Source organism: Lissotriton vulgaris, chromosome 3_1 (genome assembly GCF_964263255.1).
Source record: "Lissotriton vulgaris chromosome 3_1, aLisVul1.2, whole genome shotgun sequence".
Lineage (NCBI taxonomy): Eukaryota > Metazoa > Chordata > Amphibia > Caudata > Salamandridae > Lissotriton > Lissotriton vulgaris.
Genome location: NC_141689.1, coordinates 73434584 through 73462081, shown reverse-complemented (window position 1 = coordinate 73462081; position 27498 = coordinate 73434584). Strand labels below are relative to the sequence as shown.

Genomic DNA, 27498 nt, shown 5'->3' with positions numbered 1-27498 from the left:
AGGGATATAGGCTGAAAGATCGGAATCATAGCCTGAATATCCCGGACTCGCTGCTCGGGAGGATTTCCTGCGTCGTGTCCAGAACCGCTCCGAGGGAGTCAGGTGTGACTTCGGCACGTTGATGGAGAACCCCAGCGAATGCAGGACGTCGGCCATAGTCTGGAGGCGGGAGTCGACAGCCTGTGGCGAGCCATAGTCTGGAGGCGGGAGTCGACAGCCTGTGGCGAGCCTGCCTTCAACAGCCAGTCATCGAGATGGGGGAAGACTAAGCCCCCTTGTTATCGCGTGAATGTGAACACGGCGGTTTGCGGCTATTTTGGGAGACGTTGCATCATGATTTAAAGGCAAGCTTGACTACAGTACTGTTCGCTGCCTTCTACATATTGAAAATTTGTTATTTTTGGAAGATTAAGAAAGAGGGAGAAGAACTTACGGATCGATCATAGAGGCTTCAAAAGTTTGGAGGCCCACCTCTGGGCGGTGCGATATTGTTTTCTCGCCAGATTGTTCCTGTGTCGTGAACGCCGTACAGAAACAAAGAAAGTAATTGTTTGAGATTCAGGAATTGAAGCTTTTGAATTCTGTACAATTATTCCTCTACGAAGGATCTACGGGGTCTATCCTCCGCAGATGCTGTTACTGATGCTCATAGTGAGTAGAGGACGACTTTGCTAAACCCTGTATTTATTTTCAAAAGATTGATATAGGTACCTACTAGGAAGGTAGTTACACTCATTGTTGGAGTGTGTGATTTTATTTTTCCCGGCTGGAGTGACTTCTTGCCCCCCTGGTATTGGGGCTGTATATCTGGCAGGTCCTGATGAAGGTGGCATTTTACCAGCGTGCAGCCACTGAAACGCGTTGACCACGGCCACTATAACATCCTGCCATTGTGCAGTTTCTATCTTTGGTCATCCCAGTTACTTTGTCCTTCTGTAATTGTGTTCCCCAGATATATTATGTATGTGAATGTGTGTCTGGATATGTGTGAGTTGAGTTTGATTGAGTTGATGTGATGTGTTTGGTTGTCTCTTCCCGGGCCTTTATTATTTGATTATCTGTATTGTGTTTTTCATTTATGCTATTTGTGATTTATTCATGTTGGAATCTGATATCTGCAATAATATTTATGAATTTGTATAAGTTATGAAAAAGTATTTTACAAAATGAAATGAAAATAAAAATTGTATATCTTTTAGGTTGTTGGTAATATTTTCTTAATGGGTTCTTCCATTTGCCTAGGCGCTCACATTTGGTTACTGTGATTAAGTCTTATGTACAAATAACTTTGGTCACGAGGGAGCTTCTTTGTTAGGTTTGGAACCCCTGAGCTACGCAGATGAGCTGCGACCACCGCCATCACTTTCGTAAAAGGCCGAGGGGCCCTGGTAAGGCCAAAGGTGAGCTCGGTAAACTGAAAGTGCTCGTGGCCTACCGTGAACATCAGGTAACGCCGGTGGGCCGGCAGGACGAGGATGTGAAAGGTAGCGTCCTGCAAGTCCAACGGTACCATCCAGTCTCCAGGGTCGAGGGCAGAGAGGACCTGAGCTAGAAACAACATTTTGAACTTCTCCTTCCAGAAGAAGGGGTTCACGTTCCTGAGATCCAAGATAGAACGCAGGCCTTTGTCCTTCTTGAGCACCAGAAAATAGTGGGAATAGCAACCACTACCTACTTATAGGACAGGAACTCGCTTGATGGCATCCTTGGCCAAGAGTGCAGAAACTTCCTGTTGGAGAACGGCCAGATGATCCTCCAACATGCGATGGTACTGAGGTGGCATGGATGGAGGGGTAGCCTTGAAGGGGAGTGGGTAGCCTCGAAGGGGTGGCGGTAGGCTCGAAGGGGAGGGAGTAGCCCCTTTGGTCTATTTGCAAAACCCACCTGTCCAACGTGATGGTGCTCCAGTGGAGAAGGTGATGACGAATCCTGCCGCCCCTGACGATTGGTGGCCCTGGAAGGTTGGAAGGGGAGTGGGTAGCCTCGATGGGGAGGGAGAAGCCCCTTTGGTCGATTTGCAAAACGCACCTCTGCGACGTGATGGTGCTCCAGTGGATGCCGCCCCTGACGATTGGTGGCCCTTGAAGGTTGGAAGGAGGGTTTGGAGGCTGCGGGCAGAGGGGGCAGTGGTGGACTGGCCTGCCCGCTGGTCCCCAGAACCACAGCGGTGGTTCCCACATCCCCGGCCGCACAGGGGCTGAACAGCTTGCGCTGGCCTGTGGCCCTGGGCGGGACATGGCAGGGCACCCCTTCCGTAGTCATAAAAGGGGCGATAAGCAGACTGTGCAGGGCGGGTGGTGGAGAGGCCCAAGAGTCTTTAAAGCGCTCCAGCTCGTTGTCTGCCTTGTCCCTGAATAGGCGACGGACATGAATGGGAATGTCCATAAGAGTGGATTGGACATCCCCTGAAAAACCAGTCAACCTCAACCAGGCATAGCGTGGAAGGGTACAGACGTGGAAATCGTTCTGCCTTGTGAGTTTGCAGTATTCAGCTCACAGTGGATGGTAAACTGCGTCTCTCCCTTCGGCAACTGCACGGGAGAGTACGGCCCGGGCCTCCTCCGGTCACTGAGGCAGCACTTGAGCCACCGTATCCCACTCATAGTTGTCTATGGCATTACATGCCCCTGCGGGTTATTATACATTGGCAAAACAAATCAGGAAATACACCAACGCATCACGCAGCACAAATCACGCATAAGAAATTCTGTATCCTCGGCACCCCTGGTCAACCATTGGATAAAAAATTCTCACCTGGAAGGAGATATCCGGTGGACAGTGATCCATAAGGTTGAACGAGATCCCAGAGGTGGTGACATCGAGTTGCAGCTATCCCAAAAAGAAGCCATGCTTATACTGAAATTTGACACGGCTGTGTCAGGTTTAAATAAACTATCTCAATTATACAATCTGTAATCCGATTTGCAGTGGAGAATGTCCGCTGAGGTTATCACCCTTAACGTAAAAAAAATTCTCCTAACGAACCTTGCTATACAGAGTCTTCGAGCTTTTTACTTCCATCATTAGCATTCATGTTTATTACAATCTTTGAATTCAATCCCAGGCGATATCAAATGTTTGTGATCGCCACCTAATAGGCACACCGTCGGACCCCTAATGAATTGTCTTTGCCCCCATGAGGAAATCATGTAAACTGTGGACCTGGAACGTGTCCTAACATTACGGTGACACGCATTTGCCAAACCGGCCACGCATCATACTAAACCTCTATTAAGCCGGCATCTATATTGTAAAACAGAAGCAATTATTCGGATATAACCCCAGTTTTTAAATTAACATATTCATTGATAACACCGCTTAAAAATTTAACGAGGAGCGACCCACATAGGCAATGAGTAGGAGAAACTACAAGTCCCGGCAACCCGTGCGTCCGCAATGTACGTGAGATGCGTACACCGCAGGAGATTAGTTCCGACTTATCTTCCGGGTTGCCACCAATACTTCCTGTATAGCAGACCCGACCAAGAATTGATTGCTACGGCGGTACGAGGAAGTAAATAACCACTCGAGGTAAGAAACGGGTGGGCTTTGACAACAAAACGTTTTCCAACATTGCGGTAAGAGCCGAACTTATATGGCCTCTCCCCCTTCTTTTGTTGTATTTTTCTTCGTAGTGAGCAAATTGACTTAGGAGTCCACGCCAAAGGAATCGGAAGCAGCGACTTCCAATGTGCATACACTTGAATTAACAGGTATGCTTTCTATAAGGGTTGTACCTCACATATACTGCTTTGTTATATCTACCAGCTTTGGAAATTAAGCGGCATCCTAATACTTTCACTATGATTTGGCATAGGTGCCCGCCTTCTGGGAGCTAGAGTGAATCGTTTTGGATTGAGACAACATAGGACCCCCAGCCAAGTATGCGGGCCCGAAGGCACGCCGGCAGATTCAGGCTGCCCAAAGATGGCATGCATCGCTTCGTAAAATTGACGAAGTTGGGCAGGGGTTGCTCCGGGTCCCAGGTAGGGAGGGAAGGCCGGAGTCGACTCTTCAGGCTCCGCACGAGGAGCCACGGGAGGGGCACCAGCCGCATCCCTTGTCGCATCGCCTGATGGACGGGGAGAAGTCGAAGAGCGACGATGCTTCTTCGACTTCTTCGAGTGCTTCGACTTACCTGACCCAGAGTGCGAAGACTTGGAAGAGGAATGATGATGGTGGCTCCGCGACCTGTCCCTCGACCTCCCACACAACCAGGACCTCAACCGGCGCGGAGCCGATTGCCGGGCCCCGAGAAGCTGTTGGGACTGCTCCCACAAAGACTTTGGATTCATGGTCTGGCAGTCAGAGCAGGTCTTGGGGTCGTGGTCGCGTTCCAAGATAAACAGACACAAGCGGTGCGGATCAGTCACCGACATCAGGTGGTTAGAGGAACCTCAAGCCTTGAAGCCGGGCATCATTGACTTGCACCAGGAGTCGAAGCCTAAAAACAGTGTCGACAAAAGTCGGCAAAAAAGTCAGTCAAAAAGTGACTGGTGGTACCTCTCTCTCTCTGAATCTGCTATGGCTGGCGAGGAAAAAGAAAGAACTGACGTCAGCGCGCGAGGGCAGCGTCTAAGTAGCTACCGCAACGTCATCCTGGCAACCATGACGCGAACGACAAACACGGAGCCAACCAACACCACCTTTTGACGCGCAGGGGTACTGCTGATGAAAAACTTCCAAGATCCAGCCTGACGCCTGGGGGTAATTCTAAGGTAAGGAATCTATATTTAACTGTTTCTTTCAGATTAATACAACCAGGGCATCAAGTTGACTGGTCACCACTGCTCCACAGCTTACTGTCAGTAACTCAGGGCTTCTTACTAACCAGCATATCACCTTCCAAAAACAAGGAAGGTTCTTTCTATATTCATTTGGGAAGGGTAAATGTATTTTCCCATCCATGATCGCATCCGTGAATGGAACACACTTTATTGTACTGCACCAAAAGCATCATCAGAAAAAAGTGAAGCCCCTAAAAGATATAATCTCATCCCATCAGTTAATACAGTGATTGTGGACAACAAATCCAGGTCAGCCAAGAGAGCCAACCAGATCAATGAATTAATGGACTCCACACCACCCCAGAAGTGACCGGAGAGGAGCCTCATATAAGTACCACCCCTGAGCGCTGACATCAGTGTCTGTCCCTTTCCATGCCCTCGGATGTAGAACGTGAACAGTTGTTTAATAATAACTTGGAAGCTAGTCAGACATGCAAAAAGAGGCCACGCTACAGAACGAGGAGGTGACGAGCGTCAGTCAGAGTGGCAGGATAGGGGTCAAGTCCCCTTCGCTTTCTTTTGCTTACACTTGGACTTAGTGGGGGACTTCAAGTGCTTAGTGGACGGCCACAAGTACAACCTCAAGATCGAGACCAGAGTTGAGTCTGTGACTTGGATTAGAAGTGGGACTTGTGACATACTCCCAGTCTCAGATCACCTTCAGGTGCAGGAGGAGGCTCTTATCGCACAACTCCAAGTCATAGGCAGATCCCAGACCCCAAGGACAACCCCATGTACAGGTCTGTGGCCAACATCTGCTTCCTGCAGTCGCAGCACGGCTTGAAACCTGTTGATTTGAAGGACACTTCAAATGGTGAAATCATTTAGAACTTTCCAAATAAAATTGGTTGGCGCTCTGGATCTGTATCGGAAAACACAGAAAGAAAAGAACTAACATCAATGCAAAGGGGATGTTCTTATATGCTGTCCTGCTCTGTCACGTCGGGGTAAATACCTAAGAATACACACCAGGCTCCTGACTGGACCTGGAGAAGTTTTTTTCAAAGCAGTGCTACTGTGTGCTGCAGTATTCTAAGGTGAGGAATCAGCAATTAAAAGTGTCCATCAGGATGTACTCCTTTAGGCTTTGGCTTACAATTGGAGAAAACTTTAGACTTCTTAGAAATTCTCAAACAATTCATTAATTATCCTAGGAAATTGAAGCTCATTGGAGCTCTCATAGCTTTCCATGAATATTCACGTGCGCAAGTACTTATACATTCATCAAATGTACCAGGTGTACACTATACACACATTAATAAGCACAAGTGCATTTGTTAACTTTTTATTCTTCCATGGAGAAAATAATACCCCCGGGGTGATAGAACTTCCACTAACACCACCTCCAATTTTGGGGTATTCCCTCTCCATTTCCATCCTGCACAGGGACTAAATTATTACCTAAATAGAATAAATGTACAGTCATATGCAAAGTTGGGATGTACTTGCTCTAAGAGTGTGGATACCAGCAAAACTGCAAGTTTGTTGGGGTTCACCTAATTCAGTTACATCCTGTGCCTGGGAACCCTCCAAGCAAGTCCAGTGAGCAGAATTCCTCATGCCCAGTTTTACACCAACATTTGTTAAGTTTACATGGGTGAGTATTAATTCACATTTTGTGAATCACAAACCCGAGTTTGTATTTGTAAATGAGGTCAACTGAGCACCTTTGTAAACTGGGCTCAAAATACACACACACTCTGATTAGCATCATTCAAAATGATGGTATCTGTGAGTATATAAATACTTATATAGTGCCAGTTAACATAGCTCTTCAAAGAGGTTTCCATAAACTATTATGCAAGAATATTTAACATGTAAAAATAATTTAGCGAAGTAGTAGAGCACGTCTTTTTCTTAGAGGTCACACAAAATGCTGCTTAATGTAATTTCTCCCATCCAAAGAGCTGATAAAATGTATTTCATTGAGCCTCCAAGAGAGGAAACTGTGCCCAACATTTCACTCATGGCCTTGAGCAGAGAACAGTCTCATTGCAGAACAGCTGCTCATTGGAGATGCAATATTGTTCGACTTCCCAATGTCTTAAGTAAGGCAACTCCTAAACTGCTTATGGAAGGATTAGTATGATCGCCATCGTCAAAACACACAAGTGGATTATAAACTGTGATTTGAATGATAAAAATTGTACATAAATGCAACTTCATCTTCTTATACCCTATGTTGTTCTATTGTGTAAAAAGCATACTTAAACATGATGTAATAGCAAACAGAAAGGGGCAGGGATAAGGAGAAATAGAAAAGCAGAGATTAGCATGTGTGGTCTACAGTACCATAAAAAAGAGCTGCTACTTACTGGGAGGTGTGTAAAAACAGCAAATGTGCTGTTGAGAAAGGCAATAAGATCTGTCAGATAATCACTAGCTCGGCCCTTAGATTCCAATGCCATCCAGTCATAGTCCACCAGTTGCAGGAACTGATCAATTTTCTGGTTTAGGTTGGTGTAAATCTCTTCCTCTGCAGCATGGCGCGCATCCTAAGAACAAAACAAGGTGCCAATTGTAAATGGAAGCAAGTCTAGGGAAGTCGAAGCAATAGGAATGCACAGGGAAAGTGTATGTGACTCTATAAGAAATGTACAGTAAGATAAACTAATACAGCTATTGTGAAAAGCAGTGTCGTTAGAGTGTCAAAGAAGCATAATCTTGAATAGCTGCACCTCACCTTGAAGGTTGTTAATCCGTATAGCCTGGTTGTGTGCACCGTTTCTGGAAGAACATTGGTGATGTTGGTGATGAATTCCTCAAGGAACTTGCAGGATATCTCCAAGTGTGTCGTATTAATGATGATCTGCACAAGCTGGAAATGAAACACATTTTTTGTACTCAGTTGCTGCATCTCGTCAAAAACTAAATTTAGTAGTAAGGTACAAAGCATCAACAGCATACTAATAAACACCAGGCAACCTTCAAAGGAGCACTCTCCATTTTTCTGAGCACATCTTTCTAGTCGATTAAGAATTCTCACTTGGGTATAGGAACAAGAGCTGGTCTATTGAGCTGAAACACCTATAAAGGATATCTCATCATCCTCCCACTTGCGGTGAGATACCCTGTGGGACATTGGATGACATTGTAAATTAACAAAAGAAACCCACTATAATTGGGATACATGCCTTACTGAGGTACACTCCTCAAAAGGTTTTAAAGGGTGGGATGCCATACATTCATCATAGTTGGGGGAACGTGATGATCGGCATCACGTTAAAAACAACCATGCAGTGACAATAGTGATTCACTGATGTGTGGCTACCTCATTAGGGCTTCAGTATAGGATGCAAAATGTTGTGTACCCTAGACCCTGTGTTTTCTCTGAATTAAAGCAAAATCAGCCAGACAGTTAAGCGTGCGCTACAAAGCAAAATGTAAAGCCTATCCAAACAAAGCAAGGATTATAATTCACATCAAGTCGCCGATGGTGATGCGGCACAGGAGGGGGCCAGGAGGAAATGCAGCTGGGGTATGTGATGACTTTAATGTTGCGAGTATGACACTTGGTGGGGGGGGGGGGATTGTGGCCTTTAATAAATCACTCCAAGACCAAACAAGCAATCCTGAGGTGATAAAGTCAGGTCCCAGGGAACCTAAGGAAAACCCTTGAATATCTATTGGAATTATATTCTTCCTTGAGGACCTTTATGCAGCAGAGAGCTCAAGAGGGAGACTCACAGTTCTCAGATAAAGTGTGCCTGATCCAGAGTTAGAATGCCAGATATATTGGTTAACCTAAAGGGAGAGTAGAACCACATGGATTGTACTCATCCCTCCATCTTTTGCTAATTATACCTCAAGATATCTTCAAGATAAACAATTATTTCGGTTCAGTGAGTATGGGAGGGGGAGTGAAATATTGAACTGTCATATAGGTGCAGGCCACCTGGTACTTCTAGGAGATGCAACCTTTCAGATAAGTCAATAAATGTCATGGTTTGTGAGGAGGATACGGAGCAACAAGCGGGAACATAACAACCGGTACCGCGAATGCGGGCGAATACGGACTACAAAACCCAGCCAGCAACCACGAACGGACTACGGATCCTGACAGACAATGCACGGAGCATGCGCACGCTAGGAAGTGCATATAACGATGGCGGACGCCGAGAATGGCGTCTGATATTACAGAGCCAGAGCCGAAACACGGAGAATCGCCGAGAGGCAAGGAACTGCCGTCTGTTACCATTTAACCAGCCCAAGTGTGCCGAGGGGCGGGGAACACGCGAGTTGAGCGGCTGCTCCAGCGTGATCTACCAGGACCAGAGCGTGAGTACTTGGGAACCTTGCCGTGGGTCTAGCTGTGACCATTTGTATCCTTTGTCGGACGGCACAGGAGCAAAGCGTAAGTTGAGCTGCTGCTCCTGCGCGGACTATCCGAACCGGAGCAGGAGTGATTTGGGATCCTTGCCGTGGGTCTCGCTGGGGCCTGTAGTTTACCTTGCCTGACGGCACGGGAGCATAGCGCAAGTCGAGCGGCTGCTCCTGCGCATTCTTACTTCTGCTACGGCTCACGGACAACTCAAAAACTAAAACGTTAGTCATAGCAGGGGGGGCAGAGGTCCCTCGCTCCACCCCAGGAGTAATATCCACAGCATTTGAACTGTACCCCTCGTTGGCGAGTGCCGGGACCGGCATTCTTGCGGGGGACGGTAGGATCGGTTGCTTCCTGGTCAATAGTATTGTTGGACTGACAAGCTCGAGTTGCATTGTCGGCCATTTCTTAGCACGGTGCCCTCCGTTGGAGAGTGCCTCCGGCATTCATGCAGAGGACGGCTTGAGTCCCTAGGTTTACGTTGGGTGTTCAGAACCCAGTTTTCTTCTTGGTTCTTGTTTCAGAGAGCTTTATCTGGAGCATTATTGTTTATCAAATAAAGCCTCATAATGTACTCATGGTCTGTTGGTGCCTCATTTAGGTCTTGAAGGTCTTGGGTCTTGATTCTACGTACAGTACTCAAACCCGAGGTGATTCAGGGATTACAAAATATCCGACCTTATCCAGTCATAATCAGCCTCCCGGTTGGGTGAAGAACCATGGCCTCAGTGGACGATGTGCTAGCAGCTCTTCTTGCCGTCCAGACCGAACTAGCCGCAGCCAGGCTAGAGACAGCAGATATAAGGGCTAGGATGGACAACCTACAGAGAAACCCGTTTGACGCCGGGACTCCCGCAGTGGTGCCACCCGCTGCAGTAACGGTGGAGATGCCAGTGTCTATACCACTTGCCACACCTGAGAGATACAGCAGAGATCCGAGCACTGTACAGGTCTTCCTGACTCAAGTAGACCTGCACTTTTCGTGCAAACCGAAATCATTTTGCTACTAATCAGGCGAGAGTCGCCTTTCTGATTTCTTATCTGGCAGGGAGCGCCGCTCAATGGGCTGTGCCATTGGTAAGCCGAGACAACACCCTCCTCCATGACTGGGAATCCTTCCAAGAGGAGTTTATAAAGGTGTTCGACAGGAGAGCGGATTCGTACACTGCGGACAGAGAGCTGCTAGAGTTACGTCAGGGCAACACTGGGCTGGTACGCTATATGAATTCCTTCCGACGTTTGGTGTCAGAAACCAAGTGACCTACATCAAAACAAGCGGCGCTCTTTCATCAAGGTCTGAGTGAGGAATTAAAGGACGTAATAGCCCAAATCGACCCTCAGCCTGTGACGTGTGAGGATCTCATCAGCTTAGTCCTTCGTCTGGAACACAGGCTGGAAAAACGCCGGGCCGATCACAAGAAAAAAGACAAAGAACTGCCTTCACATGGGCATACCGGTACCATGGATCCGACTCCTTCCTCTCGCTCAGAACCCCTGGACATCGGGGCGCTAAGAGCCAGCCTAACGGCCGCTGAAAAAGAGTCACTTCGCAATTAAGGACTATGCCTTTACTGTGGCAAAAAAGGTCACTTCGTAAGGGAGTGTCCTGCCAAACCGAAGAAGAGTAGATTCAGGAACCCGAGAACGACTGCAGCAACAGTAGACAGCGTGGCGGAAAACTGAAGGACTCCAGGAATAGAGAGGGGGATTCTGGGAGTCGTTGTTTTATCCCTTCTTTGCAGCTGTCAAAGCCTCCATACCAGAGACATCTGTTCATATCCATTCACCTTCTGATAGGGGCGGAGTGGGTTTCTGTGGAAGCCGTGGTGTACTCTGGAGCTACGGGTATCTTTATGGATGCAGAGGAAGCTCGTCGTATGCACGTTGATCTGCAAAACAAGGAAACAGCGGAGGATGTCTTTGCTGTCGACGGGCGAAGATTGGCATCAGGGCCCATCAAGCAACACACCGGTGATGTTCCGGTGAGGTATGGAAAGGAGCACATAGAAGTCATCGACTTTAATATCATCCAAGCCCCACAGACAGGGTCATCCTGGGGTTACCCTGGCTCCAAAAACATAACCCCTCTATTGACTGGATATCACAGGAGATACGCATGGACTACGCTTATTGCGCGCAACGTTGCGGTATGTCCCCAGAACAAACGGTGTCTGTGTGCAACAAGTCTCTATCCATCGCCACTGCTGCAGAAATATCGGTCAGCCTTCCCTACGCATATCAGGCCTACCATGATGTGTTCGATGATACCCAAGACGAGGTCCTACCCCCGCACAGGATCTATGACTGCCAGATTGATTTGGTCCCGGGAGCGAGCGTGCCCAGCGGATGACTGCATGCGTTGTCCGAACCAGAGAACATACACTTACGCTCGTACCTGGACAAAATGTTAAGTCTTGGATTCATACGCCCCTCGAAATCCTCGGCGGCTTCTCCCCTGTTCTTCATCCCGAAAGCCAACGGGGAACTCCGCGGCTGTGTGGACTTTAGGGCCCTCAACGCCATTACTGTAAAAAAAATGGTATCCCTTGCCCCTCATCAACGTGTTGTTGGAGCAAGTAAAGACAGCCAAGATCTATACCAAACTAGACCTGAAGGGAGCATACCACCTAGTGCACATGAGAACAGGGGACGAATCGAAAACAGCGTTCAAGACCCGGTTCGGGCTCTATGAATACATGGTGATGCCGTTTGGGCTCTGCAACGCCCCTGCAGCATTTCAGTTCTTTCTGAACGACGTCCTGCACGAAATCCTGGATGTCTACGTCGTGGTTTACATTGACGATATTCTAGTGTATTCCAATGATGAGGAAGAACACATACGTCATGTATCTACCGTTCTGCAGATCTTACGGGAGAACCAGTTATACTGCAAGCTCAGCAAGTGCGACTTCCATGTCACATCTGTGGAATTCCTGGGAGTCATGTTGAGCCCGGATGGACAGACGATGGCGGAAAGAAAGGTCAAGGCAGTCAAGGAGTGGCCACCCCCTAGGAACTTCAAGGAGGCGCAAAGCTTCATTGGCTTTGCCAATTTCTATAGGAGGTTCATTGATGGGTTTTTGGGTTTGGTAGCCCCTATCACGCAGCTCCTAAGAAAATCGCAGGCGTTTTTGTGGAAACCGGAGGCGGGAGAAGCCTTTACTGCACTGAAACATGCCTTTGGGACCGCGCCTGTGTTGGCTCATCCGAACAGTGAACTGCCGTACATTGTAGAGGCGGATGCGGCTCTGGGGGCCATTCTATCGCAACGGCATACTGGATCTGGGGTACTCCATCCGGTGGCCTTCATGTCTAGGAAACTGAACGAGGCTGAGAGGAATTACCATATAGCAGAGAAAGAGCTGTAGGCCATCAAGGACGCGTTCTCTGAGTGGAGACATCTCCTGATGGGGGCTAGACATGTGGTTACGGTCTTAACGGACCATAGAAACCTCCAATTCATGACAGCGGCCAGACATCTATCACCAAGGCAAATGCGGTGGATACTTTTCTTCTCTGGGTTTAACTTTATCACGTATAGGCCTGGGGGAGAAAACAGGAAAGCAGACGCACTTTCACGTCAATCTGCGATCCAGACACCCCCCCCCCAGCTCCGGTGAATTCCATCATCCAACCCGGGAACGTGATTGGGGCGATCCAGCCTGGAGATTTCCTAAAGGGGGTACAGAAGGGCGTGCTCTCGTTCGAGTGGAAGAAATGGCTTCTTCACAACGCGGAGTGGCAGGTGAAGGATGGGATCCCTATGAAGGGGTGTTGCAACCTGGTACCCACTCCAAGACTCCAGAAATAAGCATTCGGGTGGTGCCATGAGTCGCCTAGTGCGGGCCATCTGGGGCCAGAGAAAACGGCGGACTACCTTTTGCAACAGTTTTGGTGGCCTAGTCTAAGAAAAGACCTGAAGGAGTGGGTCGCTTCCTACGACGTTTGTGCAGCAATGAAAACCGACCATCGCAGACCACAAGGCTTGCTGCAGCCCCTTCCCACACCCTTGCGGCCATGGGAGAACATTTCCCTTGATTTCATAGTGGGGCTGCCTGTGGACCAAGGGTGTACCGCCGTTCTAGTGGTGGTCGACTACCTTACCAAGATGGGGCACTTTATAGCTTGTAAGGGGGTTCCATCGGCCGGACGGCTGGCATCTGTTGTTGTTGAAGGAAGTGGTGAGGCTACACGGTCTGCCCAGCGTGATTGTGTCGGACAGGGGAACACAGTTCACAGAAAGGTTCTGGAAAACCTGGTGCTCTAAGTTACACGTTACATTCGCTTCATTCACGAGTTATCACCCCCCTTCGGTTTCCAGGAGGCCCCCGTCAACGGTGGACGTTCAGGGGGATGCAGATCGCGAATACGAGATCGAGGGCATTCGCGACTCAAGGTGGAGGAGGGGCAAGCTGTGGTACCTTGTTGCATGGAAGGGGGTTTGGTCCTGAGGAGCAGTCATGGGAGCCGGTCTCTGGTGTGTCGGCGCCGCGTCTGGTTGCGGCGTTCCACAGGAGGTATCCTGCGAAACCCAGCCCTTGTGGGGCCCCTATGTGAGGAGGGATGTACTGTCATGGTTTGTGAGGAGGATACCGAGCAACAAGCGGGAACATTACAACCGGTACAGCAACCACGAACGGACTACGGATCCCGACAGACAGTGCACGGCGCATGCGCACGCTAGGAAGTGCATAGAACGATGGCGGACGCCGAGAACGGCGTCGGATATTACAGAGCCGGAGCCGAAACACGGAGAATCGCCGAGAGGCAAGGAACTGCCGTCCGTTACCATTTAACCTGCCCAAGTGTGCCGAGGTGCGGGGAACACGTGAGTTGAGCGGCTGCTCCAGCGTGATCTACCAGGACCAGAGCGTGAGTACTTGGGAACCTTGCCGTGGGTCTAGCTGTGGCCATTTGTATTCTTTGTCGGACGGCACGGGAGCAAAGCATAAGTTGAGCTGCTGCTCCTGCGCGGACTATCCGAACCGGAGCGGGAGTGATTTGGGAGCCTTGCCGTGGGTCTAGCTGGGGCCTGTAGTTTACCTTGCCGGACGGCACGGGAACATAGCGCAAGTCAAGCGGCTGCTGCTGTGCATTCTTACCTCTGCTACAGCTCACGGAAAACTCAAAAACTAAAACGTCAGTCATAGCAGGGGGAGCCGAGGTCCCTCGCTCCACCCCAGGAGTAATATCCACAACATTTGAACTGTACCCCTCGTTGGCGAATGCCGGGACCGGCATTCTTGCGGGGGGACTGTAGGATCGGTTGCTTCCTGGTCAATAGTATTGTTGGCCTGACAAGCTCGAGTGGCATTGTTGGCCATTTCTTAGCACGGTGCCCTCCGTTGGAGAGTGCCAGGAACGGCATTCATGCGGAGGACGGTGTGAGTCCCTAGGTTTACGTTGGGTGTTCAGAACCCAGTTTTCTTCTTGGTTCTTGTTTCGGATCATTGTTGTTTATCCAATAAAGCCTCGTAGTGGCCTCATTTAGGTCTTGAAGGTCTTGGGTCTTGATTCTACGTACAGTACTCAATCCCGAGGTGATTCAGGGATTACAATAAAGGAATAATGGCAAGAACTGAAAATTGATATGTGCATGTGAGAATTGTAGAACTCTGTTTTACATCTAGTGACACTAATGAAAGAAAATCAACCAGTCAAAATGATGTAAATTCGAGGATAGTGAAAAGCTGATGAATACTGAACGTTAACATAAAATCATTGGTTTGAATGGTACAATGAATATTTAGTGAGGAGGCAGAGGTTATTTAAGTAAAACAAAAAGTACACTAAAGTAGATGCATACTAAACAGCGATTACCGGGGAACTATGAATAAAGCCACATTTTGTACCTTAAAACCTGGGAGGGGACTCCTGTTCACCAATGAACGAAATAAAAAAATTTCAAGCAACCAAAATGAGCAAAAAGGATACATTGCTTAACTGTAATCCTAGTTCTCTTCCAGGGAAATCCTCATCAAAGTAATAAGCAATGAATTGTCCCACCCACACGTGAGACCTCGGAGCACTTCTTAGATATCACTTCTAAATACATTGATTACTTTCCTCAAGAATATGTGAAAAATCTTCCATCAAAAGTAAAGGACACAGGTGATTTCTTTAAATTCATTTATGATATTCCCTGGGATGATAAATAACTTCTTATGTCATATTGATGTAACCACATAATACTCCAGCATCTGTCATCAAGACAGCTTGCAGGCAGTGGGGCATAATTTGCAGGATCACCCACTGAAATTGTATAAGCATACACAGCTGTTAACTATGATCCAGTGGTGCTCAGAAACACCTAATTAATGTGTAATAATGAGCTATTTAATCAATTATGTGGCACAGCGATGGGCACCTGTTTTTTCCCTAAACATGCATGTTTGCATATGGCCTAGGGGGAGAAACAGATGCTCCATAATACCCATAAGTTTGCTTGCAATGAACATGTTGTGATACGGATATGGTTCACTGACTATTTTTTGTGTGAAGAGGCTCTAGTTTGAGTGCTTGTAGATTCGTGAATGGAATCAATGATAAATTAAGTTTTCACTTTGAGATCCAAATTAGCAAAACCAGATTAAATAGTCTAGATTTGGAAGTTTTTGTTAGAGACAACAAGTTATAATCAAAATTATTCGGAAAGGAAGCCGCTGGTAACACAGTTTTGCATGCTTCAAGCTTTCACCCCGAGCATCTGATGGCCAGTAAACCCTATGGCGAGATGCTCTGTGCAAAAAGATTTTTTGCATACATGCAGATGTACTAATTTGCCAGAATTATATCGTAGCTAGGTTAAGCAAAAGAGGATACAATGTGTGACTTGTTTTGGCATGGTTTTTGTAAAACCTTATTGGTGTGGGAGCTGCCGGGCCCTCACCATTATAACAAACACTGGCAAAAGCAAAAATTGTTTTTTGTCTCAAAAGGCACACACTGCCACAGTAGTTATTGGCACTGAACAAAACTACTTTGCGTGCCGCTATGCTCCTTGTGAAAAAGCAGAAGGCTGTCCACAAAAGGTCATGGTTAACGCCAGACTAAATTAGAAGCCCAGTTATTAAAGAAAGTCTCAAAAGTGCCTTTGCATTAAGAGCAGCTATTCGGCTTTTGTGAATTCATAAGACAATACAAAAGTAAGGCAAGAAATAGTATTCCTAGAAAATGTTGTGAACTGCATTTTAGCATGAGTAGATGTGCTAATGCCAAATTCTGAGTGTTTGCAAGTTTGCTTCCCTCCAGCCACTTTTTTCCCAACTCTGGAAGAAGGTTTACGTCTGCCATTGTCAGGAGTAAATTTCCAATTTTACAGAGTATAGGAAAAGACTGGAGAAGAGTTGTTGAAAACCCTTAAAACATGCAAGTTAGTAGGCTTGCACAGACTCCAAACGGCATTCTAACCCTGGAACTATTGAGTGCCACTACCTTCAGCCCCAGTATGTAGAGCTGCAGAAAAGTGGCAACATAAGGGGATTGCTAGTATTCAAACACTACTATGGTATGAGCACTGGCATAATCAGAGAGGCTATATCAGAGCTCTTATATAATGAGACTGCTGCCATAGTTTTCCGCAGCACTACATGGCAACAAAGGGACAAGTGGATTCTGTTACAGGACAAGTGGATTTATAAAGCAACCTGTCCCATGGAGAAGTAAATATTTTATTAAATTCCACACCCCTGAAAGTAGTCTGGAGGTGGTGAACCAAAAGAACTGGCTAAGTCCTCATAAAGGGTTTTGCAGATGCTCGAAATGCAGGGCGTGCCAAATTGAGGTAAATACTACAAAATTCCTTGACCTCATTCTACAAAGACCTTTTCTAATCAAGGGTGCATAAAACTGCAAAACTCAATTTGTTGTGCATGTTTTAACAAGCAATTGTAATTTAAGATACGATGGAAGTACTACGCTCCAGCCGGTTATACGCATTTTGCAGCACATGAGAGCAATAAGTGACATTGACCACAAGTATCCTGTGGCTAGGCATTTTGCTGAGGTGCACAACCATGATATACTGCAAATTAGGTACTTTGTCACAGATGCAATAGCATACATAGAGTGGTAGGGATCGAGAGAAAGAACAGGAAATTAAACACATATTGAACCTTGACCGTAAAACATCAAATGGTCTAAATGCTGATGAGGAACGTTGTTTTGTCTATAAACAAATTCCTTTGCATGAGCTTCATTTTGAAAAATAACCCGTAGCCTCACCTCGTGACTCCTATTATGTTGAATCGTGTATGGTAATGTGTAACTGCCAACACCCCCCCGCCCCCCCCCCCCTCTCAGTTCTTACATTCATGTATGTGAACCAGCATAATTTGTTGTCAGTTTCAAAACGTGATTGCTTCAAAATTTTGCCCAAGTGGGCAAATGTGCAATGTATACATATGTAAAATGAATTTGCCCACTTGGGCACAATTTTGAAGCAATCACGTTTTGAAACTGATTATGAGAAATAGGACATTCATTTTCAATTTTAATTAAATTCAGATGTTTGCAATAACTGCATTTAAACAATGACTGAATGAAAATACCCCCAGAAATCATGTAAAAGCGCCGCATGGTTTCATAATGAATTATTGTACACAATAATGCAATGAATCACTAAGCAAACAAGTACAGCATAGTATGTTTTTAAAGTTCATGATAGTGAATGGTATTATGGTGAGGATATCTATGATAATGATGTAATAGGTATTCATATAAAGAAAATAGTGCTGGACTTGTTGTGTGAACAAGGCCGGGTGTGACATTGGAAATGCTTTATAGCGAACATGGTAATTAAATGAGATTAGGAAAGTGCAATATCCATGTGTCAGCATCAATCCTTTTGTGGAGTAGGCTTGAATGGTGGATTGGCGCAGTACAAGATTATATATATATATATATATATATATATATATATATATATATATATATTCACTGAAAAAAACATAGGTTTCAGGGGCATTATAGTTAGCTGGACATTTCACTCGTACAAAACCATTGAAATTCCCCCGTAATAGTTAGTTCAGCTAACTATAACTCGCGCGCCCGCAATGCACTGCTGATGACGTTGAAGAACCGGAATAACCCATTTACTGGGTCCTGGCGGGGGGGGGGGGGGGGGGAACCGCCCAAGCCTTCCATATCCCTTCATACGTACTAAAAGGAGACACAGGAGACTTCCTCTGCAGGAGGAACCCAGCTCGTCAGAAACAAGACAGAGGAGGCTACTGCTTTACTCCGCAGCTTACAAGCCTTTTATACTTTTTCATTCCAGTCTTTTGGCTGTTAGTTCATTGTTCAATCAGGGCAGTGTTTGCAGTTGCTAACCAGATGCAGACGACGACGTTTGTAGATGGTGACCTGGTCAAGGCTTGGTACACAAATCATTGTTCACTTGGCTTGATCAAGGCTCAGTCTTTCAGGTCATTGTTCAATCACCCTGATCAAGGCCCAGCAGTCAGACCATTGTCCAGATAACCTGATCACGGGTTCAAGGATGTTTACCAGGCTGGGAGCAGGAGATGGACAACAAATCATTTACACAGGGTGTGAGTGTCTTGTGGCTTTCTGGTGAACTGCAAAGAACAGTGGGGCATGGGTGTGCGACAGTTCCTGGGCAGAAATGCAGGCTGCAAGATGGTTTTTGTCGTGTCAGTTAGAAATTCCTCAGGCATCAGCAGAAACGACCAGGTGGGTCGTGTGGAAGGGTTTGACACGAGATGGCAATGAAAAAGCAATGGAGTCCCAGTACAAATTATGCCGATAAGAAGAACACTTTTCCTCAGACCCTCCTTTTGCCATTGAGTGGCAAATACTTTAAGAAATGTCAATGTTCATAAGGCCTTCGGTTTCTTGTTGGAGCATCATCATCATATTGGTGTTATGAATGTTAGAGGGTGGAGGCTTGATGGTCTGGACACACATTGTACAGAGCACTGGCCGACACTGAAAGCACAAACAGCAGGAGACCAGGACAGTTACTCCTAAGGCAAGAAAGATGAGGATCTTCCACCCCCACTGGAAAAGAAGGCCCCAGATCCAGCCTGTGAGGGACCAGTTGCCTTCATCCAGATGAATTTCGGAAGAAAGGTGATGCAGACGTTGGATGGCATTGTACACTGTAGGTGCGCTGTCTGGGATGTACACGCAGCAGCTGGAGCCGATCAATTTACAGACACCACCACTATCAGCAAGGATGATATCTAAGACCATTCTTTTCTGAAGCATTATGAGGCGGTCCGCCTGTAGCTCTGCAGTGATGTTCGAGAGGGCACCAGCTGTTACTGTGATGGTGGCTTCAAGGACCCTGGTCAGTCCTCGTACAGCCTTACTGTTGGCCATGGGGCCCCAGAAAGGAAGGAAACCTTAAAAGAAGTCCCCAGTTTCCTGGCCTACGGTATCCTCGGCTGATAGGACGCCCCTAGGTGAACGGCGCAGAGTAAGGTGAGGAAGTTGTGCACCCGGTCCTGAAGGAGCTTGGTCTCCGAAACATGTCGACGGACACATGAGGTGATGTACATAATCACTACATTAATACCTCACACTTCACTTCTTTTAACAGCACCAGCCCGGGGACCTAATTAAAGTTTTTTCAGAGTCCTACGAGCCAGGTACTTTTTAACTTCTCACTCATCCCACCATTCACTCACATATAATACCCTCACATGCACCATACATTGTCTATTATAAGTGCTCCCACGTAGTCGTAGCACGCCGCATTCCGTAGAGGGGTGCGAAGACCCCTATGATGAAGCATGACACCAAGGGTCCTTTTGGTGTGTGAGGGGTATTTTAAGAAACACTAAGTGCTCCACACCACTGTGAGGAACACTTCCAAACACTACTAGTTGGATTCTCTTTGTTTATGTAACTTGTATAGGGAGTACGAATCCATCCGTGATACTCTCCCTCCCTTCCTCTTTTTTTTCAGGGGGGTGGTTAGCTGAATGAAATTTTTGTTTTATACCCAAAGCTGTACAGACATATTCCATAGTTTGGGCTGTAAAGTGTGTCCCATTGTCACTCCAGACCAAGCGGGGCAAATCGAATCGTGGGAGGTACTCTTTTAATAGTACTTTGGCGGTAGTGATAGCGGTGCAGTCTTTGACGGGGTAGGCCTCCACCCATCGGCTGAATGCACAGACCACCACTAGGACATATTTCAAATTGTTACATCGGTCCATCTGGATGTAATCCATTTGGAGGACTTCAAAAGGGAAGGTAGGAGGAGAGAATCCTCCCTTAGGAGTAACTGTGCCTTTTCCTGGGTTATACATTAGGCAAATCATGAATGTTGTAACCAGTTTGTCAGCATATGCTGGTATCTTAGAGTTGTACCATGTAGGTTCCAACAGTTTACATATCCCTTTTGCACTGATGTGAGCAGGACCATGGGCCATCATAACTACTGGTAGCATGTGACTGTCAGGTACATGTATACTTGTATAGCGCACTACTCACCCGCAAGGGTCTCAAGGCGCTTGTACGAATACCGCTGTGGAACCCATCTTGGCTTTCCCTGTGAGGCATCCACTCCTGGGCACCCCCAAGGTGGAGGCCAGGCATCCTTTTAGCGTTGTGGGGGCCGTTGTGGAGATTAAACAAGCTATTGCCCAGAGTTGCAGAGTGGGACTCCATGATTGGAATAGGCACCGAGGCGAGAATTATCAGGTCCGTGGAATTTTGAGCCCAAGACTCGCCGAGGCGGGGAATTGAACCCTGGTCCCGGGCTAGACCTCTGCATCAGGGTCTGGCGCTCCAATCATTGAGCCACACTTACATCCATTGTCTTTCCATAGTCGTACGGACCCAACAACCATCAATTCCCTCCTTTGCTAATAGCTCCTTCCACACCCTTAGTTCCTCAGGAGTAGTATGGGACTGAATATCAATCACACTCTGTACGGAGTTTTCAACGATGCCCTTGTCTGCCACCCTCCTAGCGGGACCTCCTACATACATTCCTTCCCTTTTTCGAAGGGCTGTTTGTCTGGCCGTCTGGTCAGCCAAGGCATTGCCTTTCCCAACATCATCTGTCACTTTCTTGTGGTCCATACATTTTATAATGGCCACCTTTCTGGGGAGTGTCAGGGAGTCTAACAGTCGGTGAATTAGGGGGCCATGTTTAATTTTGGTCCCATGGGAAGTAAGGAAATTCCTTTCTTTCCACAACCTCCCGAAGTTGTGGGCCACCCTGAAGGAATATTGGCTGTCAGTATAAATATTTACCGTCATCCCTTTGCTTAACTCACAAGCTCTAATAAGGGCCACTAATTCTGCTGCTTGAGCAGAGCACTGCGGAATCTGAGCTGTTTCTACTACTCGCCCTAATGTTGTGAGGGCGTAGGCGGCTGAGGTGTTACCATCTGACCCTCTGAGACATGATCCGTCCACATACAATGTACCTTCTGGTTCTGCTATCGGGGTATCCTGTAAGTCAACTCGTCCCTTCGTCTCTTCCTCTGTCCTTAATATGCAGTCATGTGGGTCTAAGCGTGCATCCTAAGTATCCAGTGGGAGTAATGTAGCGGGGTTTAGTACAGTGCATCCTTTGATGTTAATGTGGCTGGCAAAGAGTGTCAGTTCATATCCAGTAAGTCGTGCGCTAGTGAGGTACTGTGTCTTGGTGTTATTAAGGAGGGTATCTACAGGATGGGGGACCATCAGAGTCAGGGGGGAGTTCATGACTATCCCCGCACTCTGACGGACCATGAGGGCGGCTGCAGCGGTCGCCCGTAGCCATCCTGGGAGAGCCCTTGCAATAGGATCTAAGGTGGCTGAAAAATTGTCACATGGCCGATGGTGACCTCCGATCATCTGGGTCAAGACAGCGCATGCACAGCCGTCTGTCTGCGTACAAAAAGAAAAAATTGTTTGTTATAATCAGGAGTACCGAGGACTGGAGCAGTACACAGAGCCTTTTTTAAATCTTGGAAGGCCTGCGCATGCTCTCTAGTCCAAGGAAAGGAACTGTCGGATATGTCTATAGTGGTGAGGGCAAGAAGAGGTTTGACCATGGCCGAAAAATTGGAAATCCACTGTCTACAGTATGAGGTTAGGCCTATGAAGGCTGGCACCTGCTTTTGTGTTTGTGGGGCCGTCATAGTATTGATAATGGCTACACAATCAGCGGTGAGCTGCCTTCCCTCCTTCGAGAGGAGATTAACTAAATAGGTCACCTTCTCTTGACAAAACTGTAGCTTTTTCAAAGAGACTTTGGGATTATAGAGAGCAAGGTAGCGTAACAAATGAGGAGGTCATCTACATATTGTAATAGTGTGGAATTATAAGGGAGTTCCAAGGAATCTAGCTGACTTTTTAGGGCTTGACTATAGATACTGGGGCTCTCAGTGAAACCTTGAGGGGCGAGGCAGAATCTAAAGCTCCGCCCACCAAGGCAAAAACCAAAAAAATGTCTGCTGTCAGGATGTATAGGAATGCTGAAAAAAGCATTCTTCAGGTCTATGACAGAAAAGTGCATGACGTCAGAAGGGACCATCGTTAAGAGGGCTGTAATGTCGGGGACAACAGGATATTGGGAGATTGTTATTTTGTTAAGGGCTCTCAGGTCAATCACAAATCTGTATCTTTTAGGAGAGGGAGCATCTCCATTGGTCTTTTTAAGAACAGGAATAATGGGACTGTTACAGATATTGCCACGTGTCTCCTCCACTACGCCCGTGTCCATTAATTCAGATATTATTGTTAAAAGGGCCATTTCTCCTTCCGAGGGCAGTCAATACTGCCGGAGGCGGGGGAGAAGTGCACCTGGCTGGATGCGTACCACATGAGGGGACACCCTACATCAGTGTCTGATGATGCCCAGAGGGAGGAAGGTAAAGACTCAAACTCTGGTGGGAGGGGACCGGACAGGCACATATAGGAAGCTGTGGTGGGAGAAATTGTTAGGGATACACCTTGGGGACTACATGATATGGTCGCATACAGAGCTTTCAGTAAATCATTGCCTAACAAGTTTTCACTGCAACCTGTAGTAAGGACCAAGGAAGCGTCAACATGTGCAGGGCCAATATCCAAAGGAAGGGGTGTTCAGAAACAGGGCTCGTCACAGGTGTACCTGCAAAACCCACGGAGACATTCATATTGCCAGAAAGGGGTGCCTCCGGAACTGACAGATGTGCAATAGAAGACCTGGTGGCCCCAGTATCCAAAAGGAAATTCTGATCGATCCCCAAAACTAATATTTGAACATACGGGCCCCTTTGATCCACTGGAATTTGCACTCTGGTAACACCCCTTTCCTGGCTGTCCTATGCCTGGTAGGACCCTGTCATCAACTTCATCATTGTAATAAGTACGTGTTGCTTTGTACCCATCAAACCTATTGGCCGGGCGCTGCAGGATGGGGGCGTCATTCCTGGGCCTACGTTCTTTATCCTGTGGATGGGGCGGGCCTTGGTCCCTAGTCGGCCTCTCCTCCCTGGGAGCGCGAGGCCGAGTCTTCCCTGTTCGGATGTTTTCAGCTAACACAGGACACTCATCTATCCAATGGCCGTACCCCTTACAATAAGCGCACTGATATGTTTGGAGGGCTCCCGTACGTTGAGGGCTAGAGGGGGTAGACTGGCGAACCCTCGGAGGGAGATGGGGTTGAGGTCTGAAATTCCCGCGGGCATCGGGACCTCGGGGAGGGTAAGCCTGCTGCAGAAGTGTCTTAGTCTTAAGATCCCTAACCTTCTTACTTTCCTTGTCTCTATCCTCATTCTCCCTATTCTCGTGATATTGATCCATAGCCAAGATACCAGTCATAGTCTGGGCAGACCACGTACTTTCATCTTTCTTAAGCCTGGCGGAGATCTCAGGAAGCAAGTTGCTGACAAACTTATCGACAAACACTGTGCCAGAACCTGGGGTCCGGGGATCCAAACCACTATGTCCCTTGTATTCTGTCTCAAAACGGGTAAAGAAGTCAGCCGCATTCTCATCTTTTCGTTGTCTACAGGCGTTTATTTTATCCCAGTTAATGACAGTTTCCGGCAAAAGTGTTTTCATAAATGTTACTATTTTACCGGGCAAAGTCAGGATGGCAGCTTCTGGTTTAGTCCCTCCTACCCTTCCTTCTTCCATAGCCTCTAGGTCAGCCCATTTACCTCCCAACGCCGCTTCATGGTCAGTATGTCGAATTTTGACCCAAATTTCAGTGGGGACAACTGTACCAAAAAGTAAATCTATATCCTCAAGAACGAGAGTACCTGCAGAGATAATCTGACCTAATTCTCTGTAAAAGGCAGCCAGATTCTTCCGGGGATCTGGTAATTGTCCTTTTAACTGCATTACTTCTCACCTTTTCCAAAGAACATGAACCCAAAGCCTGAGTCAGTGGGCCTCAACAGTCCCTAAGCCATTATTTTGGGTATCCGTAAGTGCGTTAACAAAGACAGGGGCCGCCTCTCTCATTGGCATAGCTTTTTCTAGAGGGGTGTTGGGAAAAGCGGTCATATCACGGTAAGCCAATAAAGCAGACATAGCGCCAAACATCCCCTCTCCCAGAACATTGCCTCTTTTTATTTGCGACCTAAGGTCCATTAATCCGGTGGGCATCTGCATAAGCGCATTCTCAAATCTTTGCATGACCAGGGTACACATGTATTCAGCCCAGGTGGTCTGTTCCATAATCGTCCACTGGGAAAAGGTGGACCATCAACGAAATACTAATGAAATCATTTTCTCTTGTCTGGGTATGAGGAGATATTGTTGGACCTATTTCAAACAGTTCAGTGGGACAGAGAGTACATCTAGGTGTAATTGCCAACTAGAAGAGGGGACCCCGTGTCTAGTGAGGCAGCTTGGGAGTGCATACCTTCCCATTTTTGAGCCAGGGATATGAGGAACAGTCTTATGGTGCATTCACTAATCAGTGGCCAAGGTGCCATCTGCAGCGATGGCTTTAGTGGCACACAATGTAGTGAGGAGTGTGTCTCAATCTTGCGCTGTCTCTTACCTGTGCAGCACCGTACTTTCCACTTGTGCTCATGTCAGAAATGAGCGCTGCCAGTTGGGTGTTACTGGAGGATTCGTGTTTTTCCAATTCTTGGTTATGAGAAGCTTTGCAGTAATTAAGCCTAGATCGTGAAATCTCGAGGCAACTGTTTTTTTTAGATCTGGAATAGAGTCCTAGGAGGCAGGTTTCCCATGGCATTGGCAGCTGCATGTCTGTACAGGTTTTCAAAGTCGTAACTACTTCCTGCCAGTAATGCTGAAGAGATGTGCAAGCCCACAGCATGTGAAGTAGGTCTGCGCCTAGGTGTTGACAGCATGCACATGCAGAAGCGGCAGTGTTAAAGTACCTGTTTATCATGTCCAGTGAGAGGTATGCCCTTTGAATGCTATATGTTTGTATGAGCTTAAATCTAGAATTTCTCATTATATTCCTGGCTACTGCTAATATGGCATCCCATTCCTTATCTGTCCAAGGTCAGCCCCTCTCCGTCTCCCATCTTAAGCGGAGGTGCTGCATCGGTTTCATTGTGTGTGTAAGCAACGCCTCCACTAGCCAGTGTACTTCGTGCGATCCCGCCCCCATACATGTAGATATTGCAACACTAGATGTGTCGGTGGTTCAGTTGCCAGATCACCCCAAACGGTCGACAAAGCCTTCAAAAAAGAGGTATGTAAATGGAATTGGCCCGCTGGCAACCCAGACTCTTCTACCAACGCCTCAAATGCTAACAGTGCACCGTCTCTATACGAATCACCCAGAGTGTGTAAGTCTGCCGCATGCCAGGTTGTCAATGCTGTCTCTGATGTACCCAAACTTCCTCTTGGCGTTCCCAGTAATGGCAAGATCGGGCATAAGGTGTATCGTGCGGGTAAGATATAAACACTGTTTGTAACATTTACGGGTCAGACCTAGATATAATTGTGCTGGCCGCAAGGGTTTAGCAATGGGGTGGAACAGATGGTAAATCTGAGAATGTGTCCAGGGCTGCTGCACAGCTGCGGTGTCCTCCAAATACCTGCCGTCCAACATTTCGTCAGCCACTGTAGTTGGGCAGCTAAATAATACAACTCCATATTAGGGACAGCTAGTCCCCCTCGAACGATAGGGGCGTACATCTTCCGTAAAGCAACTCGTGGTCTGCCCTTATTCCTTATGAGATCTTGAAACAATTGTTCCAGGTCCGAAAGATCTTCGGCTGGACATAAAGAGTTAGATTTGAAAAATAATAGAGCAATTTGGGAAGTACAATCATTTTCAGTAGGGCTATGCAGCTAGGTAGTGGGAGCGTTTTCCAAAATTGCACCTGGGCTCGTATGGCTGAGAAAGCCCGCAGCAGATTACCCTCCAACAAATCGTCAAGTGAGCGATATATTAAAATTCCAAGGTATCTGAAAGTGGTGGGATACCACTGAGAAGCGATCCATTCAGAATGATATCCTCCTCTACTATGCCAGCATTAAATTAATAGATCCCTGATTTGGCCCATTTGACCCGGAGACCTGATTTCTCTTCAAATGCCTGAAGTATATCTGCAATGGATGCCGGGATCACTGTGACATCCCGGAGATAAAACAAGTCGTCCGCATACAGGGAAACGGCATGTAACCCATCCCCCAACTGTATACCCCAGTTCTTACCATCTCTGCTGAGCAGCAACAACAGGGACTCCATAGCTGGAGAGAACAACAACGGAGACAGCGGGCAGCCCTGGCGCGTCTCACCTTAATGCAATCGGAGACCAGATTGCCGGTGCGAACCCGGACTGTGGGTCGCTGATACAGTAGACAAACCATTTTCAAATAATGTTCCCCCAATTCACATTTTTCTAGCACAGCTGCCAGGTAGGGCCATTCCAAAGAATCGAAGTCTTTTTCCAAATCTAATACCAGTTAGCCTGATCAGGGCCAGCTGTGCGCTGCATACTGCTGAACTCTAAAGAACCTCTGTATATTGAGTGAAGTGCACCGCGCGGGGACACTGCCATTCTGGTCGGGGTACACCACTGTTTTCACTAATGGCGAAAGGCGCCTAGCCAATAATGATGCAAATATTTTGTAGTCTGTGTTAAGAAGCACAAGCGGCCAATAAGAGCCCAAAAGCTCTGGTTTTTATCAGGCTTGATGAGGGATACCAGCAGGGCTTAATTTTGTGTAGTACTGAGAGCCTGGTGAGTACACTTTCTGAATAAATCTCTCATTTCCTGTTCTATTCTGCAGTATTCTTCCTGGCTGCTACACGCCCTCCGTGCCCAATAGAACTCCCCAAAGGAGATGCTCCTAGTCAGAGGTGCAGGATGGGCAGTACCCGTGTGGAGAATAGTATTGTCTGCTGTGGCCTTTCTAAAAACAGTGAACTGGTTTTAATCGGATATCTAAGAAGTCTATGGTGGTTTTACTATACTACCCCACAAACTTAAGATTAGG

At 47.1% G+C, this 27498-nt stretch overlaps 1 protein-coding gene across 1 annotated transcript in view; it reads right to left on the bottom strand.

The window, feature by feature from the left end:
* Positions 1-27498, bottom strand: part of EXOC6B (exocyst complex component 6B) — a 1740488-nt gene that overhangs the window by 946400 nt on the left and 766590 nt on the right. Inside the window, exons 17-18 of the mRNA XM_086960104.1 lie at positions 7471-7605; positions 7103-7282 (exon numbers count right to left, since the gene is read on the bottom strand). Of these exons, the coding sequence (XP_086816230.1) occupies positions 7103-7282; positions 7471-7605 (315 nt within the window). The remainder of the gene's footprint in view (positions 1-7102; positions 7283-7470; positions 7606-27498) is intronic.